Source organism: Salmo salar, chromosome ssa10 (assembly GCF_905237065.1).
Source record: "Salmo salar chromosome ssa10, Ssal_v3.1, whole genome shotgun sequence".
Classification (NCBI taxonomy): Eukaryota; Metazoa; Chordata; class Actinopteri; order Salmoniformes; family Salmonidae; genus Salmo; species Salmo salar.
In genome coordinates this window covers 18,104,962-18,125,027 of record NC_059451.1, presented here as the reverse complement: position 1 = coordinate 18,125,027, position 20,066 = coordinate 18,104,962, and the positions used below count along the sequence as shown (strand labels likewise).

At 42.9% G+C, this 20,066-nt stretch overlaps 1 protein-coding gene across 12 annotated transcripts in view; it reads left to right on the top strand.

Moving 5' to 3' along the window:
• LOC106613666 (unconventional myosin-IXb) overlaps positions 1-20,066 on the top strand; it is a 114,175-nt gene that overhangs the window by 60,479 nt on the left and 33,630 nt on the right. For all 12 annotated transcript variants that reach the window (XM_045687433.1, XM_045687442.1, XM_045687437.1 and 9 more), the window contains exons 3-5: positions 13,706-13,800; positions 18,668-18,730; positions 19,872-19,971. In XM_045687433.1, coding sequence (XP_045543389.1) covers positions 13,706-13,800; positions 18,668-18,730; positions 19,872-19,971 — 258 coding nt within the window. The remainder of the gene's footprint in view (positions 1-13,705; positions 13,801-18,667; positions 18,731-19,871; positions 19,972-20,066) is intronic.

Genomic DNA, 20,066 nt, shown 5'->3' with positions numbered 1-20,066 from the left:
CGTCCCCCAGCACATCGACTCCGTACTGGTACCCTGTGTGTGTATAGCCAATTTATCATTACTCATTGTGTATTTATTCCCTTTCTTTTTTTTCTGCCGTTTTTCTCTTTATCTTTTTCTGCATTGTTGGGAAGGTCCTGTAAGCATTTCACTGTTAGTCTACACCTATTAGGTATGAAGTATGTGACAAATAAAATTGGATTTGCTCGACTACGCAACGGCCTCTGAGTTCATCTGAACTTCAAAAAAAATGTGGATTTGTCACATTAGCCGAATACAACTTTAGACTTTACCGTGAAACAATGCTCCCTCTAATTTTCTCTGGCACTGAGCAGATTTCAGGTCTGCTGAGCGCCAACTTGAACGTTGTGAAAATTCTGGGCAACTTCCAGTGCGTGTTTTCTGTGAACACTGAGGATGTATCCTTTTTAAGTTAGTTTTAAGTGGACATGTAGGCTAATGTGGCTATTTGATCGTAATATAGGCCTACCAGATTGGCTGCCATCAAACAATGGAGAAAATGCATCCCATAACATTTTAACATGGAAATAGCTGTTCTATCATTCAGTCTACAGTAGCAGCCAATGTGTTGTGTTCAATGTAGGACTACATTCCATGAGACTTTTGAAGAAAAAAAAAACATGCAGGGCTTGACATAAACCTGTTTCTCTACTTGTCCTTCAGACAAGGAGGTGAATGAAAAGGTTGTGTTGCGTGATGCAAGAAACCACTTTACAATTTTAAAAAAATCATTATTATTCCCATAACATTATTACAGAGAATCAGACAAATTATGCTAGCCTCTGCCTACTGGCTACTTAGCTTATTCAAAGATGTCTAGAAATGTACATGTTTTGTGCTCTTGTAGAAAGCAATCCTCCCCTATTGCTGACAAAAATAACTGGGCTAATAACTCACTAACTAGCAAAGGATATGAGCTATGTGCACATGTGGCTACATGCAGCTCTTGCTTTGATCTCAAACAAGCCCATCTACTCATGACCGCTCATGCTTTAAACACAGTCCAGTTCAAAGTAAATGGCACATCCATACAGTGAGGGGCATTCCTCCTCCTCCTCCAAACACGGCGAGTTGAGTTGATGCCAAAGAGCTCCATTTTGGTCTCATCTGACCACAACACTTTCACCCAGTTGTCCTCTGAATCATTCAGATGTTCATTGGCAAACTTCAGACGGGCATGTATATGTGCTTTCTTGAGCAGGGGGACCTTGCGGGCCCTGCAAGATTTCAGTCCTTCACGGCGTAGTGTGTTACCAATTGTTTTCTTGGTGACTATGGTCCCAGCTGCCTTGATCTAATCTCAGTTCGTAACCTGTATAAAAGACACCTGTGAGCCAGAAATCTTTCTGATTGAGAGGGGGTCAAATACTTATTTCCCTCATTAAAATGCAAATCAATGTATAACATTTTTGACATGCGTTTTTCTGGATTTTTTTGTTATTCTGTCTCACTGTTCAAATAAACCTACCATTAAAATTATAGACTGATCATTTCTTTGTCAGTGGGCTAGCATACAAAATCAGCAGGGGACCAAATAATTTCCCCCCTCACTATATATGGCAATGGTCTATTTGCATGTAATCCTACTGTAGCTCTGACTGTTTTTGCCGCACCGGTCTGTATAGAGTAGACTGTCAATGCAATAGAATCCTACTCCGATGCATTCTGCCAACAACAAAATCTCTTGCAGTTTGTTTTGGTATGTTGCATTGAAACTGGCTAATATTACATTGATTCGATCACAATTGCCACAGTAAAGGGAAACGTGTTTGAATTTTTTTGCAATTAGGTTTGTGCAGTGAGCTATAGGCCAAATACATTATCACCGCAGATTGGTGTTGCTTGAATTTCCCTGCCAATGCATTGTTCGGGACATTTTTTGCCCCATTGATATATTTTAAAATTTAAGGTAGGCTATATGATCACACCTGTAATAGATCTGTTGTACTACTTGTGAAGCACAGCTGAGGGAGCATACATTTGAAATAATTAGCTTTTTATTTTACTGGGCTGATTGTTCCTGCATCTGATGGTCAGTCTCAGCTGAGGGAGAGGGCAGCAGTGGTCTGCCTCTCAACATCCCTTCGCTTTCCTCCACTGACTCTGACCAAAAAGGGACACGGCCTTCCAGCTGATGGCCAAACTCAAGTTGCGCCGCAATATTTCTGCCTCATGCACAAATTCATGTTATTCCTATGAACAGAGAAAGTGAAATATTCCTTGATATTAAGAAAGACCCAAGCCGCTAACAACAACAACAACAACAACAACAACGCAAGCCTATAGATGTACTTTCCTATTCATTTGTTACTGCTGCAGTGCATGTTGTAGCACTAAGTGGAAATGGGAAGAACGCACATTTTATGGCTTATAAAAGTGTTGAATACAAAGTGAACTCAGTCATGAATCAGCAGCTCTTTGCTGTATTCGTTGACAGTCTGTCTAGTCATGGTTTTGAAATCTCACAGTATCAACTTTGCTGTAGCTTTCTTTTATGCCGGCTATGTTACTGCAGACACGGTCATCTGAGCCATCTGATTGGCCAGCGGTAGGCCTATAGTGCACTTGATTTGCTCTCTGGGCCCGACGGGGAGGCAGCGTTTGTACCTTCAGACACATGAAATGGTTCAAAATGGCAACAGTTTGCCTACCTGGCGCAGGGCAGTTGAATCGGGTGCACCTACTGCCAATAGCCTGAGACACAAGTTTTTAGCAAATAGATTTAGATTTTTTTTTTTTTGTCACTCATATCACACTAAACATGGCAAATTTTTTTATAGAAAATTAGCTGCAAAATTCTCTCCAACAAAAAGGCTGAGAATAGTTTGTCATGAACAGTGCTTGTGCCCATAGAAATATAGACGTGTGGGGGTGGATGTTCCCTAATGCTGTAATGGGGGCCTAGAGTGAAAAGGTTTGGGGACCCCTGTACTGGAGTATGAGGTAGTTGGGTGATTGAGCTAATATCTACATTTTGGTTTGGTTAGGTGATTGATTTGAAGTACTATGTACATGTAGGTGAAAAGCAAAAAGTCTGGGTAGTTGTTTCATGAACTGTTAAGCAATCTTATGGCTTTGGGGTAGCTGCTGTTCAGGGGCCTTTTGGTCCTAAACTTGGCACTCCGGTACCTCTTTCCGTGCGGCAACAGAACAGACTGACTTTGGTGGCTGGCTTCTTTGACAATTTTTAGGGCCTTCCTCTGACAGGTCCTGGATGATAGGTAGTGCGTACTGGGCTGTACTCACTACCCTCTGTAGGGCCTTGCAGTCTCCTGCCTCAGATTGTCCAATGTACACAAACTGAAAGCCTGCTCTAAAACTTGATTTGTTCACACAACTGGTTATACAGGTACCACTGTGTTTCACCTGTGTGTTCTCATGTGCTTTGAAGAGCTATTTTAGACTGTTCCCTCTTACAAAGAGAGCCTGATACAGGAAGATGTCACTGCTCCTTTTCTTTTATTCAGGTGTCGTATTCTCACTGCAGGGCTAAGACTTGAACATAAACAATTGCAGTAGAACGTTTGAACTCTGAGGTATTTTTGGCTTGCATACTTTTGACACTGAGAAGTAGATTGAAGGTTTATTTTACTGCGAATAACCACTGGGTGATTATCAGTACACACCATCTCTAGATCTGCAAGTCAAGTCTAAACAGTATACTGCGTGCTGACAGTGTTCTCACGGCACTCCAGTATTATTAGCTTAGACTTTCAGATCAACTCAGTTAATCTTGTAATATAACATGCAAGAGTACACTTATTGTTGGGTTTTTTGTCGAGTGCAGCAAAGGTTCCTATCCCTCTGCAGGAGAGTTTGTAGTACTGCAGGTTTTGCTCTGGGCTGGTCACTGCATGACATCATTGTAGCTCAAATATCACTGTGTGAATTCAGCCCTGGGCTCAGGAAGCTAGCCATCTACCCACCACCGCTCCTCCCCTCAGCCTCCAGTCTGAGACCTAGCCTTAGCCAGCCAGACTGTCACCCTTTCTTTATCTTTACTCTGTCTGTGAGTGAAGTTTTTGCATAAAAACATTTCTATGGCTTAATGTATATGCCGTTCCATGAAATGAGTAACTTTTGATTTCACCTAATATTAACATTCTGTCATAAGGAGCAGAAGTTCAACTTAATGAACTTAGTTGCGCACGAGTCAGTTTTGTTGCTATGGGGCGAACCAACTGAGTTGGCTTATTGTTGACAACATGTAAACTATATTTTATCTCAATGTTTATTAAAAACAAACATTTGCACAATGAGCACTTTTTGTCTTTCAAATCCATTATGGTTGTTGGTTAGCTAGCTAGCGAATGTTTGGTTTATAGGGTGTCCGAAAATGTGCTTTTGTGAGGAAATGTCACTTATGTTATAAGAGGCTTTTTTACCAAGACAAATATGATTATTCATGTTCTGAATCGTTCAGTGGGATGTTTCTCTAACATGTCATTAACGTTATATCCAAAATGTCAGGTTTCCTAACATAATACATCCCATAATAAGCATCGAGCTCATGTTAAGATCACTGCTACTTTCTCGAAGGAACTTGTTTGAGAATTAACCTGTGGTCATCTGTGACAGTTATAAAGCAAAAATTGGCATGACACAAGCTAAATTAAATGTGAAAGGCTTTAATAAAATAAAGCTTGCGGTACGCTTAGTGCTCTGTTGACATTTCAGATAAGCTTGTTTTTGTGTAATCATTAATGAAATGAGTCACTAATCACATTTAAAAAATATATAAAAGCAACATGCAACAATTTCGAAGATTTATCTGAATTAGTTCATATAAGAAAATCAGTCAATTGAAATAAATACATTTGGCCCTAATCTATTGATTTCACATGACTTGGAATACAGATATGCATTTGTTGGCTACAGATACCTTTTTGTTATTTAAAGGTAGGGGCATGGATCAGAAAACCAGTCAGTATCTGGTGTGACCACCATTAGTCTCATGCAGCGAGACATATATCCTTCACATAGAGTTGATCAGACTGTTGATTGTGGAATGTTGTCCCACTCTTCAATGGCTGTGTGAAGTTGCAGGATATTGGTGGTAACTGGAACACGTTGTCATACATGTCAATCCAGAGCATCCCAAACATGCTCAGTGGCAGGCCATGGAAGAACTGGGACATTTTCAGCTTCCGGGAATTGTTTACAGATCCTTGCGACATGGGGCAGTGTTTTATCATGCTGAAACATTGTTGATGGCGGTGGATGAATGGCACGATAATGGGCCTCATGATCTCGTCACAGTATTTCTGTGTATTTCTGTGCATTCAAATGGCCATTTAAAAAATGCAACGGTGTTTGTTGTCCATAGCTTATACCATAACCCCACAGCCCACAATGGGGTACTCTGTTTACAACATTGACATCAGAAAAACTCTCACCCACACGACACCATATACGTGGTCTGCGTTTGAGGCAGGAAGGACATACTGCCAAATTTTCTAAAACGATGTTGGAGAGGTGGCTTATGGTAGAGAAATGAACATTAAATTCTCTGGCAACAGCTCTGGTGGATATTCCTGCAGTCAGCATGCCATTTGCACGCTCCCTAAAAACTTGAGACATCTGTGGCATTGTCTTGTGTGAAAAACTGCACATTTTAGTAGACTTTTCCCAGCACAAGGTACAAGTGTAATGATCATGCTGTTTAATCAGCTTCTTGATATGCCACACCTGTCAGGTGGATGGATTATCTTGATAAAGGAGAAATGCTCACTAACAGGGATGTATTCAAATTTGTGCTCTTTTTTTGTTGAGAAACTACTTTTGTGTGCCTGGAATATTTCTGGGGAATTTTATTTCAGCTCATGAAACATGGGATCAACACTTTACGTGTTGCGTTTTATTACGCAGAACAACAAAATAATCTTCATAAATGACTGTCAAAGCAACAAAATAACTAGGTCTTTACAATGATGGTAAACTTGGAAACATGTTTGGGTTAAGTGGGAGAAAATCTTCCTAGAAGTCAGAGGGTGTACAGAGGGACAAAAGGCTGAATGTTGGTACTTTGGCAAGTCTTTATTCATATACAGAATCTGATGTATTGAATTTTCCATGTCTATATTAAAGGTTGCTTCATTAAATATTACAGGCTTTTAAAATGCAATATTGATGTCAGGGTGGGAAATCAACGACAGCCACCAGCCAAATGCTGTTAGATTGGAACAACTCAAATGTGACCTCTTCTTGGATAATACAAATTAGTTGGTTCATTGATTTGATTGGCTGATGGGCCGGCCTAGCAGAAAGCCCAGAGTTAAGCCAAGTTTTAACCTCTACCTGACTCTGAGCCAGTCTAACCAACCATACCCACCCCATGCAACACACCGTCTCCAAGCCCAGAGACAGGAACCTCTTATTAGTGGGCTAAAACTGCAGACTCTGACAGGAAGCAGCAGTTTTATGCTACAGGAAGAGCTAGCTGCAGGAGCCTCCCCTCGCCTTTGGCCAATCAGCCCACTAGGCGTGTCGACAGATGTCACATTGTTGCTCAGGAAGTATAGAGGAGTCGCGGCCATTCTGTGTGCCTATTGTTTATCTCCCAGCCTGCCTGCATTTTCACTCTTCCCTGGCTATATTTGGCTAGGCTGGATGCCCAGTGGCACTACAGTGGGTTGGTGGTGTGGGAAACTGGCTCCCTGGCATGACACACAATGGCCTCAGCTCCTGTAAGACCAGTTCTTTTGTTTTGGCCATTCATCAGCAGCTACTTAGCAATTTGTCAGTCATCTACTGTGAGCTAGGCTATGTCAAATTAGCCTAGCTCTCAAGGGATGTGATTGTTTGCTCATATTTTAGGTCATATTTGTATTCTTGCACACCATACTAGTTGACTCTGTTCACTGGTTAGGAACATGAATGGCTGTGTCTTATTTTCCAAGTTACCAGCACAGGTTCTCATGTAACAGGCCAATTGTACAGTATTCATGGAATTGACCACAGACTATCTGGATATGGTGCCCTGGGTGTGGCTCCTGGAAATGGGACCAGTCTGGTGAACCATGGCATTGGAGCGAGACTCCCTGCAGCCCTGCCTGGCTCCAGTACACTGGATCCTGTACTAATGTGTGGCTAGCCATCTTCTGACTGCAGTAGAGCAGATGCATGTTTAAGCAATTTAACCGGAGACCTCTCCAATCAAATCTCTTATTTCCACTGAGCTGGCATTCAACCCCTTTTTTGTTTAGTTTCTACTCAAGGCAAATGAGTGCAGCTTGTCTGTAAGATTACTAAGCTCTGTTAACGTGTTTATCTGAGATAGGGCTGTTCTTTCCAGCATTGATTTCTGCACAGTTTTACAGTGCAATGATATCCCACAATGTATAGTGATTCACACAGAGTTAGAATTGATCATTCTAATTCGATGTGATTCAAACAGGGGGACCCTTGTCACATGCCACTTTCAGTACTGAATCCCCATCAATGTTCTCTAAGCACTAACACTGCCTAACACATACAGTTGCATAACAAAATGAATGATTGGATGCTCAGTTGAGCTGTGCCTGGAGACCTTTGTCTGGTTAGCCATAGAGATGACCTGCAGCAAAGCCAAACATACAAGATGAGTTGCGCAGTTATATTTAACTATCTTCTGAATGTCCCACAGACAAAAAGAAAGGAATTAGTTTGTCACAAATAAAAAATGTCTTAATCACTTTTTTTATAAATTGTAAAATGTATTTTCACATACGGTCAAGAGGGTTGGCAACTATGCCACATAAAATTACAAATGGTTGAACAGATTTGATGTCCCAATACCATGGCATCGGCTTAATGAATTGATATACAAAACAATTCTTGCTACAAAAAGAATGCTCAGTATATGGGGTATTCAACAGTCAGACCGGTGCAGACTGCCATGCGGAAACAGTCTTTTGGTACTGTCCACCGGTGGCTTGTTTTTGGAGTCAGGTCCAGGAATGGTGGTTATGCCATAATATCTGGGTGCTGTTGGACCTGCAAACTGTATTGCTGGGGGACTTAAAGGACCAGTCAGTAGGAAATATCATTGGTTTTGGGTAAAATGTTTATTTTTGGAGCAATTTGGGCAGAAATGTTGCAAATGGAGGTCCCTAGTGAGACGCAATGGGAGAATGGAGGGATGCATTGCGAGAGGAAATTGTAGAATTATGATTTATTGTGAAAGATGGGTTGATCTGTGACTGTCTGAAGGGTGGAATTGATGAGTGTTGGAAAAATTATCTACAGTATAAATGTTTGAGGTCCTCCAATCAGGGGTGAGGGTGGGGAAGGGATAATTTAGTTTTTCAATTATGTTTTCTGATTTGGTTTCATGCTGAGAGTGGTGTGTGCTGGTCCTGGTAGTTATGAGTACGCTCGCTTCCATGCTTGGTTTTTCCCGCCCTTGGAAAATCCCTTTGGGCCTGGGGCATTGCCTTGCCTGCGTCTCGGGGCTGGTGGGGGCGAGCGCACCCTCTGACCAGAGCACCTTCTGTGGGAGCGGACATTTTGGTGTGTGTGTGTGTGTGTGTGTGTGTGTGTGTGTGTGTGTGTGTGTGTGTGTGTGTGTGCATACATACATACATACATACATTGAGTGAGTACATCGTTTTTTCTAATCATCTTTATCAAGGGTGCCCTTTTTCTCGGCATCTGACATTTTGTCTTTGACATGCTTCACCTATATTTCAGGATGACATTTTAAAAGTTCTCTCCACGAATAAAAACACTTTCTAAAAGCTTTAACAAGAACAAGGAAAACAGCATGACATTTTGTAAATGCAGAATATTTCCTCACCAACACATCTGATTCCAAGTTACAACCAATTGATTGCAGCAATTGGTTCTCACTCACTCCACTCACTCACTCACTCACTCACTCACTCACTCACTCACTCACTCACTCACTCACTCACTACCACCAGTCAAAAGTTTGGACACATCTCATTCAGAATAATAGTGACGACGTCAACATTATGATATAACACATAAGGAATCATTTAGTAACCAAAAGTGTTAAATATATCAAAATATATTTTGAGATTCTTCAAAGTAGCCACCCTTGATGACAGCGTTGCACACTCTTGGCATTGTCTCAACCAGCTTCACCTGGAATGCTTTTCCTTCACTCTGCGGTCCTCCCAAACCATCTCAATTGGGTTGAGGGTAATTTGTGGAGGCCAGGTCATCTGATGCAGCACTCCATCACTCTCCTTCTTGGTCAAATAGCCCTTATACAGCCTGGAGGTGTGTTGGGTCATTTTCCTGTTGAAAAACAAAGGATAGTCCCACTAAGCGCAAACCAGATGGGATGGCGTATTGCTGCAGAATGCTGTGGTAGCCATGCTGGTTAAGTGTGCTTTGAATTCAAAATAAATCAGACCATGGCACCAGCAAAGCACCATCACACCACCACCTCTATGTTTCACGGTGGGAACCACACATGCGGGGATCATCCGTTCACCTACTCTTGAGTCTCACATACACGGTGGTTGGAACCAAAAATCTCAAATTTGGACTCCTCAGACCAAAGGACCAAATTTCCACCTGTCTGATGTCCAGTGCTCATGTTTCTTGGCCCAAGCAAGTCTCTCTTCTTATTGGTGTTGCAGTAATTCGACCATGAAGGCCGGATTCACGCAGTCTCTGAACAGTTGATGTGTCTGTTACTTGAACTCTGAAGCATTTATTTGGGCTGCAATTTCTGAGGTGACTCTAATGAACTTATCCTCTGCAGCAGAGGTAACTCTGGGTCTTCCTTTCTTGTGGCGGTCTTCATGAGAGCCAGCTTCATCATATCGCTTGATGGTTTTTGCGTGTGACTGCACTTAAAGAACCTTTCAAAGTTCTTTTAAATTCTCTGGATTGACTGACCTTCATGTCTTAAAGTAATGATGGACTGTTGTTTCTCTTTGCTTATTTGAGCTGTTCTTGCCATAATGTGGAGTTAGCCCTATTTGGTAAAATACCATCTTCAGTATACCCAACCCTACCTTTTCACAACACAACTGATTGGCTCAAACTCATTAAGAAGGAAAGAAAAGCCACTAACTTTAACAAGGCACACCTGTTAATTGAAAGGCTTTCCAGGTGACGACCTCGTGAAGCTGGTTGAGAGAATGCCAAGAGTGTGCTAAGGTGTCAATGCAAAGGGTGGCTACTTTGAAGAATCTCAAATATACAATCTTTTGATTTGTTTAACACTTATTTGGTTACTACATGATTCCATAATGTTGATGTCTTCACTATTATTCTACAATATAGAACATAGTAAAAATAAAGGAAAACCCTTGAAAGAGTAGGTGTGTCGACTTTGGACTGGTTGAGTGTGTGGGGGGGGACATGCAGGCTTTAGAACCCCTTGACTTTTTCCACATTTTGCTACGCTACAGCCTTTTTCTAAAATGGATGAAATTGATGAGGGGGGCAAAAAACAATTTACACACTGTACCCTATAATGACAAAGCAAAAACTTTTTATTAATTTATAAAATATATTTTTGCAAATGTATTAATGTAATACTGAAATGTCACATTTACATAAGTATTTAGACCCTTTTATGCAATACTTTGTTGAAGCACCTTTGGCAGCAATTACAGCCTCGCATTCTTGGGTATGACGCTACACGCTTGGCACACCTGTATTTGACGAGTTTCTCCCGTTCTTCTCTGCAGATCCTCTCAAGCTCTGTCAGGTTGAATGGGGAGTGTTGCTGCACAGCTATTTTCAGGTTTTTCCAGGGATGTTCGATCGGGTTGAAGTCCGGGTTTTGGCTGGCCCACTCAAGGACTTTCAGAGACTGGTCCCGAAGCTACTTCTGTGTTGTCTTGGCTGTGTGCTCAGGGTCGTTGTCCTGTTGGATGGTGAACCTTTGTCCCAGTCTGAGAACCTGCTCCAGAGTGCTCAGGACTTCATCAAAGATCCCTCTGTACTTTTCTCCATTCATCTTTCCCTCGATCCTGACTAGTCTCCCAGTCCATGCCGCTGACAAACATCTCCACAGCATGATGCTGCCACCACCATGCTTCACCGTAGGGATGGTGCCAGGTTTCCTCCAGACATGACACTTGACATTCAGGCCAAAGAGTAAAATCTTGGTTTCATCAGACCAGATAATCTTGTTTCTCATGGGCAGAGTCCTTTAGGTGCCTTTTGGCAAACTCCAAGCAAGGTTGTGTCATGTGCCTTTTAATGAGGAGTGGCTTCTGTCTGGCCACTCTACCATAAAGGCCTGATTGGTAGAGTGCTGATGAGATGGTTGTCCTTCTGGAAGGTTCTCCCATCTCACTCTGTCAGAGTGAGCATCGTGTTCTTGGTCACATCCCTGACCAAGGCCCTTCTCCCCCGATTGCTCGGTTTGGCCGGGCGGCCAGCTCTAGGAAGTGTCTTGGTGTTTCCAAACTTCTTTCATTTAAGAATGATGGAGGCCACTGTGTTCTTGGGGACCTTCAATGCTGTATAGATTTTTTTTGCTACCATTCTTCAGATCTGTACCTCGACACAATCCTGTCTCGGAGCTCTGGCCAATTCATTTGACCTCATGGCTTGGTTTTTGCTCTGACATGCACGGTCATCTGTGGGACCTTATATAGACAGGTGGGTGCCTTTCCAAATCATGTCCAATCCATTGAATTTACCACAGGTGGAAACGTTGTAGAAACATCTCAAGGATGATCAATGGAAACAGAATGCACTTGAGCTCAATTTTGAGTCTCATAGCAAAGGGTCTGAATACTTATGTATATATATCTCTGAATGTCCCACAGTGTCTCTGACCTACATTAGTGTTTTGTCATTTATTCTTGTAAGTACCATTTGGTTGTTGTGGTGTTACAGTATTGGTGCTATCACATATCAGCCTCCAGTTATAGGTTACGCAGATAAAGCCTGATTTTGTTACTGTCAATGCATTCCCAATGAGTGTGGATATGTTTGTCGTAATAAGCAGCTTAGGAATCTATTGTGCATGTAGCCAAGTGGTTGTGAGGTCAGAGCCTGGCGGTGATACTGGGAAACAAATATCAGTCATGTAAACCAAGGATCTTTCTTCTGAGATGCCTGTCCGTACAATAACGATGAGCGTCTAAGGCTGTGATTAGTAAGGAGAAGTGGTAAGAGTCTGAGGTGGCTCGCTAAGGGACTGAATGGGGAACTGAGCATTGGGCTTCTGTAGTGGAAATATACAGGGGGGCCGGCTGCCAGGGAACACTAGAAAAAGGAGCCAGTCAAGACAGTCAGGCGTTCTATATTAAATGTGTGTGTACACTCTCGCTTAACACTGTGGAATCTTAAAATCATCTCCCCCTCCTTTCTCTTCCTCTTTCGATCTTCTACCTTTGCTTTTCCTCGCTCTGTTCCCCAATCCCCTTGCTCTCTCTCATCTGCTTTCTCTTAACCCCCTCTTTCTCCATTTAACAAAAAGGGGGGTCAGCCTTTATTTCACTCTGCTTGGGTAGCCAAGCCTTTGAGCCACTTCCTCTTAACTGATGTGCCTCTCAACCAATCACAAAGGCTGCATAGAGGGATGTTTGAATGTGAATGATGCTGTGACACATTTAGCATTCCCTCCATGGCGGAGAGGCTGAGGCACAGGGGAACGTTCCCAGGGTCTGCTAGCCTTCACCCTGGGACAACCGTTTGACAACACTAGGCACCATTCAGACGGATGGGCGGTCAATGCCAGCTGACAGTGCCTTAACCTGGCCCTGTGTCAATGTTATCGCCCCCCCCCCCCAGTAACACACACACACACACACACAACCATACATTTAGACACACACACAACCAGACATTGACACACACTAGCATGAGGATGCAGTCTCCTGGGAAAGAGGAGTCTAACAGGTTCATGTTAAACCACATAATCCTGGCCACGGATGACGACATTTCAGACAGACTTTTCGTCTCCCCCTGTCAACTCCTGCTTCTACACTCTATTTGCTTCAAGTTTTAGTTATTTTCATGAAGTTCCAACTCTTTTCTGTGCCCTCAAAAAATGTAGTTTATTATTCTTCCAGCAGCACTCATCCTGGAGCTTAAGTTGATATAGTGAGTGTAATTCTGCTCATAAATTGAGCAATAGGTAAAGACTGCATAATACCCAGGCAGCCAGTCTACTGGAACAGTGGAAATGGGTCAACGGTTCACTGTAAGGAATCTTACCCCCTCTTTGAGGACCCCCTCCCCTCTAAATCTATTCAACCACCACTGTATCAAATTCAGACTGCTCCCTGTACAATGTGGCTCCTATTTAAAATGCACTGACTCAACTTCCCCTGTGGCTGCCTTTTGTTGCCTGTGTGCGCGAACAGGGCTCCCCATTCAGTCTGGTGGCAGGGCTGGGTTTGTGTCCCTGGCTGGGGGGAGGCTTCTAGACCTAACAGTCTCCCCATACCCTCAGCAATCTCACTAGTGTCATCCCCTGGACTTCTGCAAGAGAGAAGAAAGGAGGGGGCAGGGAGAGTGAGGAGTCCGTCCCCCCCCCGTCCCCGTCTCTCAGCTGCTGTTTTCATTTAGTGTTGACTTCTGGACTCAGAGGTCCCTGTGTTGTCATTCTGAGCAGACTGTTGTTAGAAACATTGGCAGCTTCTAATAGCCCCAGTTTTAGCACAAGTGTAGTTTATTCCTATTTCTTAACTAGACTCATTTTATGGTCCACACAGTGAATGTAACCATCTCGACCTCTCTCTCGGTCTCTTTCTACCAGGCGTTTGGGAATGCCAAGACGGCCCACAACAACAACTCCAGCCGCTTTGGGAAGTTCATCCAGGTCAACTACTTGGAGAGCGGGGTGGTGAGAGGGTGAGTACTGACCGCTGGCCCACACTGTGTGTTGTGATGACACACAGTCAATCCTCTTGTCTGAGTAACCCGGTAAACACACACACTACATTCCTCCTGTGTGGATGTTCCTGAGAATGTTTGTAAAACTTTAAAACACACACACCCACACCATACTCTGCCCCTTCAACACGAACAACATCAGCACACTCACACCGGCTCTCAAAGGCAGCCACAAGGCAGTTACCATTGAAATTCAGTAGAACTGTAATGTGACTAGCAGAAACCTCCATGACAGCAGACAGTGGCTGTTACTTCCATCATACCATACAAGGCTAGTGAGAAGTGTATTAGTTGTGTCTTAGGTTGTTTCTGTTTGAAGCCTGCTGGCCCAAGTTAACCTCTCTGGGTAGCGTCCCACTCGCCAACAGCCAGGGAAATGGCACAGCGCCAAATTCAAAACAACAAAAATCTCATAATTCAAATTTCTCACACATAGAAGTATTATACACCATTTTAAAGATAAACTTCTCGTTAATCCAACCACAGTGTCCGATTTCAAAAAGGCCTTACAGCGAAAGCATAGCGTTAGATTATGTTAGGACATCACCTAGACAAGAAAAACCACACAGCCATTTTCAAGGAGAGGCGTCACAAAAACCAGAAATACAGCTAAAATGAATCACTAACCTTTGATCTTCATCAGATGGCACTCATAGGACTTTGTTACACAATACATGTATGTTTTGCTCGATAAAGTTCATATTTATATCCAAAAAACCCATTTTACGTTGGCATGTAATGTTCAGAAATGTTTTGTCTCCAAAACTTCCGGTGAATGAGCACATCAATTTACAGAAATACTCATCATAAACATTGATAAAATATACAACTGTTATGCATAGAATTAAAGATATACTTCTCCTTAATGCAACCGCTGTGTCAGATATCATAAAAGCTTTACGGCGAAAGCACACTTTGCAATAATCCGAGTACAGCGCTCAGACACCAAAACAAGCCATACAGATACCCGCCATGTTGTGGAGTCAACAAAAGTCAGAAATAGCATTGTAAATATTCACTCTACCTTTGATCTTCATCGGAATGCACTCCCAGAAATCCCAGTTCCACAATAAATGTTCATTTTGTTCGATAAAGTTAATCTTTGTCCAAATACCTCCATTTTGTTCACGCGTTAGGTTCACTATTCCAAATGCAGAAGGCGCACGCACTAAAGTCCAGACAAAGTCAAAAAAGTTCTATTACAGTTTGTAGAAACATGTCAAATGATGTGTAGAATCAATCTTTAGGATGTTTTTATCATAAATCTTAAAAAATATTCCAACTGGACAATTCCTTTGTCTTCATGCTCATGGCCGTGCGCGTGACTAATGGCCTACTGCCAGACACCTGACTAAAACGGCTCTTATTTTCTCCCCATTCACAGTAGAAGTATGAAACAACGTTCTAAAGACTGTTGACATCTAGTGGAAGCCTTCGGAAGTGCAATATGACCCCATAGACTCTGTATATTGGATAGGCAATCACTTGAAAAACTACAAACCTCAGATTTCCACACTTCCTGGTTGGATTTTTTTCTCAGGTTTTTGCCTGCCATATTTACATACACATTTTAGTCATTTAGCAGACGCTCTTATCCAGAGCGACTTACAGTAGTGAGTGCATACATTTTGTGTTAAGTGCTTTTGAGAGGGAGGCTTCGGTGGGCACCGCACGGCTGGATTTGCCCTTGTAGTCTGTGATAGTCTGTAGTCCTTGCCACATGAGTTCTCGAACATCAATTCAAGAGTCTGTATTGTCTTTTTGCGTCCCTAATGGATTTGCAAAGCTCATACCTGCTTTCCTTGTACGTGTCGCGCGCCACCAAGTCATCAGGGTTCATTCTACTGACATTGAATGCTGCAGTACGGGCCCTCATCATTGTACAGATATCTTCGTTCATCCAGAGTTTTTGGTTGTGGCATGTCCGGATTGTTATTGTGGGTAAAACATCAATACATTTCCTAGTGAAGCCTGACAATGTATATTCCTCAATGTAGATGGTTGAGTCCTGGGTGGATTAATCATTTGAACATAAATCATCTGTATTCTCAAAACAATCCTGCAGCACCACAAACGACTTAAACGATGGCAGTCTCAAACTGAAGTATGTATGGAACATGGAGCAGAGGAATCATTTAGTTTGAGTTGTCAGGCAACCTAAAACAGGGACGCATCACTTTTTATTGAATTGCTTAGCTTGAGAGGGGCTAAAGTAATTGAATATCGATGGCTGAAATGTTGCCATTGAGACTTCAGTGGCTGAGCTGTAGTAGTGCTGGTTGAGCTTGTTATGCTTGTAGTAGAGGGTCTGTCAGTCAGAAGCCATTGATTACAGCTGGACAGTGCTGACATTCTGCTGAACAAAGGCTTGTTGTGCAGCAGTGTGTGGAGCAGCAAAGGAAAGCAGGTACTGTAGCGTAGTGATTTAAGAGTGTTGGGCCAGTAACCGGTTCGAATCCTGAGCCGTCTAGGTGAAAAATCTGTCTCTGCCCTTGAGCATGGCACTTAACCGTAATTGCTCCTGTAAGTCGCTCTTGACAAGGGCCTCTGCTAAATGATTAAAACGGAAACCCTGGTTCTACCTCTCAGCGCCGCATTAGTCTGGCTGGCTCACTGGGTCTCACTAGCTTTCACTGCCTGGGATTTGGAGATTACTCTCACTGTGATACCTGGAGTGGCTTCTTAGTTTGAGGATCTATCCAATATCCATAGTCTGGCCTTGAACTGTGTCTGTGTCGGTCATAGTGTGTCTGCATTGCATATGGACCTTAAGGATGAAGATAATATATTATAGGCAGCAGCCCCTTAGCTTGGTTGTGGTAATGCATTAGTGCACATTCTGGCCTGGCATTGCTTTCTATTAGATCAGCTCTATAAAGAGACAGAGGGCCAGTTAGTGAAGTTTCCATGCCCAGCACTGGGCACTCTGCCTGCCTGAGCTACTAGTGTTAACCCTTTCCACTCACAGAACCTGTCATCCTGTAAACAGTTAAAAATGCCAGATTGTCTTTGAGAAGTGCCTACATTGGAACACAGTGGCTGTAGAGTAACATGCTATACATGTCAGCGCTCAGGTTTTCTGCTCCACATCGCTGTATTGGTTTTGACTTACAGACGTTATAAACTTGAGCACCGCGCGCGTGACAGGAAGATGCCACCATTCCTCCCGCTAATTGCGCTCCTTTTCCTCATTTGTTTTCCGAGTGAGGGGAAACGCTGTACGTCGAGAGGAGTCTGTGTTCCGAAAGACGAGACGCTGAGGATTATAATACATACCGCTTTGACGTCGTACAAGCAAAACCACACACCTAGAAGTCCAAATGTGCACTTCTCATTTCCATGTTTTGAAAACTCATGTCATTTACAGTATCAACCTTAATGATCACTGTTTGCTCCACAGTTGCATGGATGACATGCGTTATAGCCTGGGTTGTCCTGAACACAATGAGCCTGTGTTTGTTTGTTTATTGTGAAGAAAAGTAGCTGTGGAACACGCATGTGAATGCACTCACAACTCCATTCTGTGCGGACCAGTGGCGGTTCTAGACCATTTCAACTGGGGGGGGGCCAAGCTGGGCCAGTTGTACTGTTAGAGGGGCCAGTTACATTAGACGTTATTGTTGTCATGTCGTTTTCTTCACTGCATTGCAGGCATTAGCAGGCAAAAGACCATGTTCATAATCATCATCGTTGCCACTGTCTAATAAAGGATGTAAAAAAAGAACGATAGCAAAAATTAGTTATGTAAAAATTATTTCATACTCCACATTTAGGGGGGCCACAAGGGGGTCCAAAATTGTTGTCACAGGGGCACTGCCCCCCCCCAAGAACCGCTAGTGGTGCGGACCAAAATTTACAATGGGTCTGAAGTGCCTTTTTGTAAGCGTAACATGATGCCCACCGGACCCAGATTGAGAATTATAATGAAATGTATTTTGGATTGCGTAAACAATGACAGTAATTGTGTGCCGGTGGGGATGCAGGGCTGTGTTCCAAACAAAGCTGTGCTTGCTTCACTTCCTCAACGGCAAAGCTAGAAGAGCTAAAAGAGTTGAAGGCTCTCTCCTTGAATCATTAAAGTGTATTGAAATGACGTAGGAACTGTTTGTCCCAGTTTGGAGAGGTGTATGGCCACTTGGAGACTCCAGTTAAACCTCACTCAAACCCTTGTAATAGTTTTTTATTATCTTGCACCACCTACCTCAATTTCAATGAATACTCTGTTACTGACAAATGCTGTGAAAAGTACAGGAAATGTAAAAATGCACAAAATCAAGTGTAATATTTTACATTGGTATGCTTTTTATAGTTATTCTGTTAGAAACATTTCAATTTGGCCCTATCCATATAGGCCAATTTCCACGAATGTAAGGGGTTAATATACACACACCACTCAGCCATCACCCTGACACTCTCTATTTTTAGTGTGTCAACAAACAGGAAGATTAGCTTAATGTTTTCCTTGTGCCTGAAATTCAATTAGAGCCGTTTTAAACTCTTGCTCGTAGTGGCTATGTTGATGCACGTTAACATGACCATGCCACTATGCACCAGGCTAAGGCTGTCCATATCTGGACTCTTTGTTCAAGTCTTTATTGTTCCACTGACCATCTGCCTTTGCTTCCCCTCCTCCTCAGTCACTACCATCCCGCTTTCACTGTTACGACCCTTACACATGGACTCGCCCGTGCACGCACGTACACACGAACACGAGACCCTCAGTATACACAGAGCCAAGTGAAAGGACCAGACTAACTCCAGTGTTACTTGATTGATGTTTTCATTCTCTCTCCCCTTTCACCTCTCCCCTCTCCCTCATTCTCAGGGCAATCGTGGAGAAATATCTCCTGGAGAAGTCTCGTCTGGTCTCCAGAGAAAAGAATGAGAGGTAAAGGGCAACAGCAGGGGTCATGATCTTCGACCCCCATTGATCTGTGGAGGCCCTCTGTACCAACAGAGGGAGGATCCCCTGGGTGCCTTTTTCATATTCAGTTAACATGCCATGTCCAAGGGTGACTTTCAGGCCTAGACACAGAGCTAACTTTTTACCCAGCCAGAATATGTGCCAAAGAGTTGCATCAATATGGGAACTGATACTTTAATTTTTCCAGGAATAAAAATGAAATGTAATATTTATTTACCCGTGACTAGCACTGTGGTGGGGCGGCAGCATAGCCTAGTGGTTAGAGCGTTGGACTAGTAACCGAAAGGTGCAAGTTCGAATCCCCATGCTGACAAGGTACAAATCAGTGGGTTAACTGCCCCTGAACAAGGGGCGGTCATTGAAAATAAGAATTTGATCTTAACTGACTTGCCTAGTTAAATAAAGGTAAAATAAAAATTAAGTGCTACCATTTCTACTACAAGTGCCTTGGTTGGGGTTGGCATAGCCTATAAACAGAATGAACCCTTGTTCTCACTAGATGTGTCTGAGTTGTAGTATTATAGGAGTTGTAGTATTATAGTATCATGCACGACTCATGTTGTTACTCATATACCAACACGTCTGTTGAAATGAGCTTCTGTTTTGATCACGTCTGTCTGCCTGTGAGTCTGCCTGTGTCTGTGACGTCAGCGAGACTCAGTAGTAAACATGGAAACTCATTACGCCCGTGTGGTTTTACAACAATGCAAGCTGACCGGCCACCTGATGGCAAGACTGGAAAAACTGATAGCAGCATTCACGCTCATTACTAGGCTGGCACGTTATAGACACAGAGTCAATGTTGGGTGGTGGAAACTAATACTATCGCAGTGTTGACTTCTGATTGCTAGGAACACAAGTGTTTCGCTACACCCGCAGTGACATCTGCTAAATATGTGTATGTGACCAATAAAATGTGATTTATTTCACAATAAAAGAAGCACCTTTTTTAAATAAATTAATGATTTATTTATTGCCACCTTAAAATATATCACCTTCACCAAATAACGAAAGCAAACACATAACAAAAGCCGAAAACCACACTGTATCCACACACAAAACAAATTTTACTAAACGCACTAAACATTGTTTTGTGTTCCTGTAGGAACTACCATGTGTTTTACTATCTGCTGGTGGGAGCGTCAGAGGAGGAGCGCAAGGAGTTCAAACTCCTACAGCCTGGAGATTACCTCTACCTCAAGCAGGTACCACACACCCACAAACACACACACCCCCACAGGAGGTTGGTGGTACCTTCATTGGGGAGGACGGGCAAGTGGTAATGGCTGGAGTGGAAAGG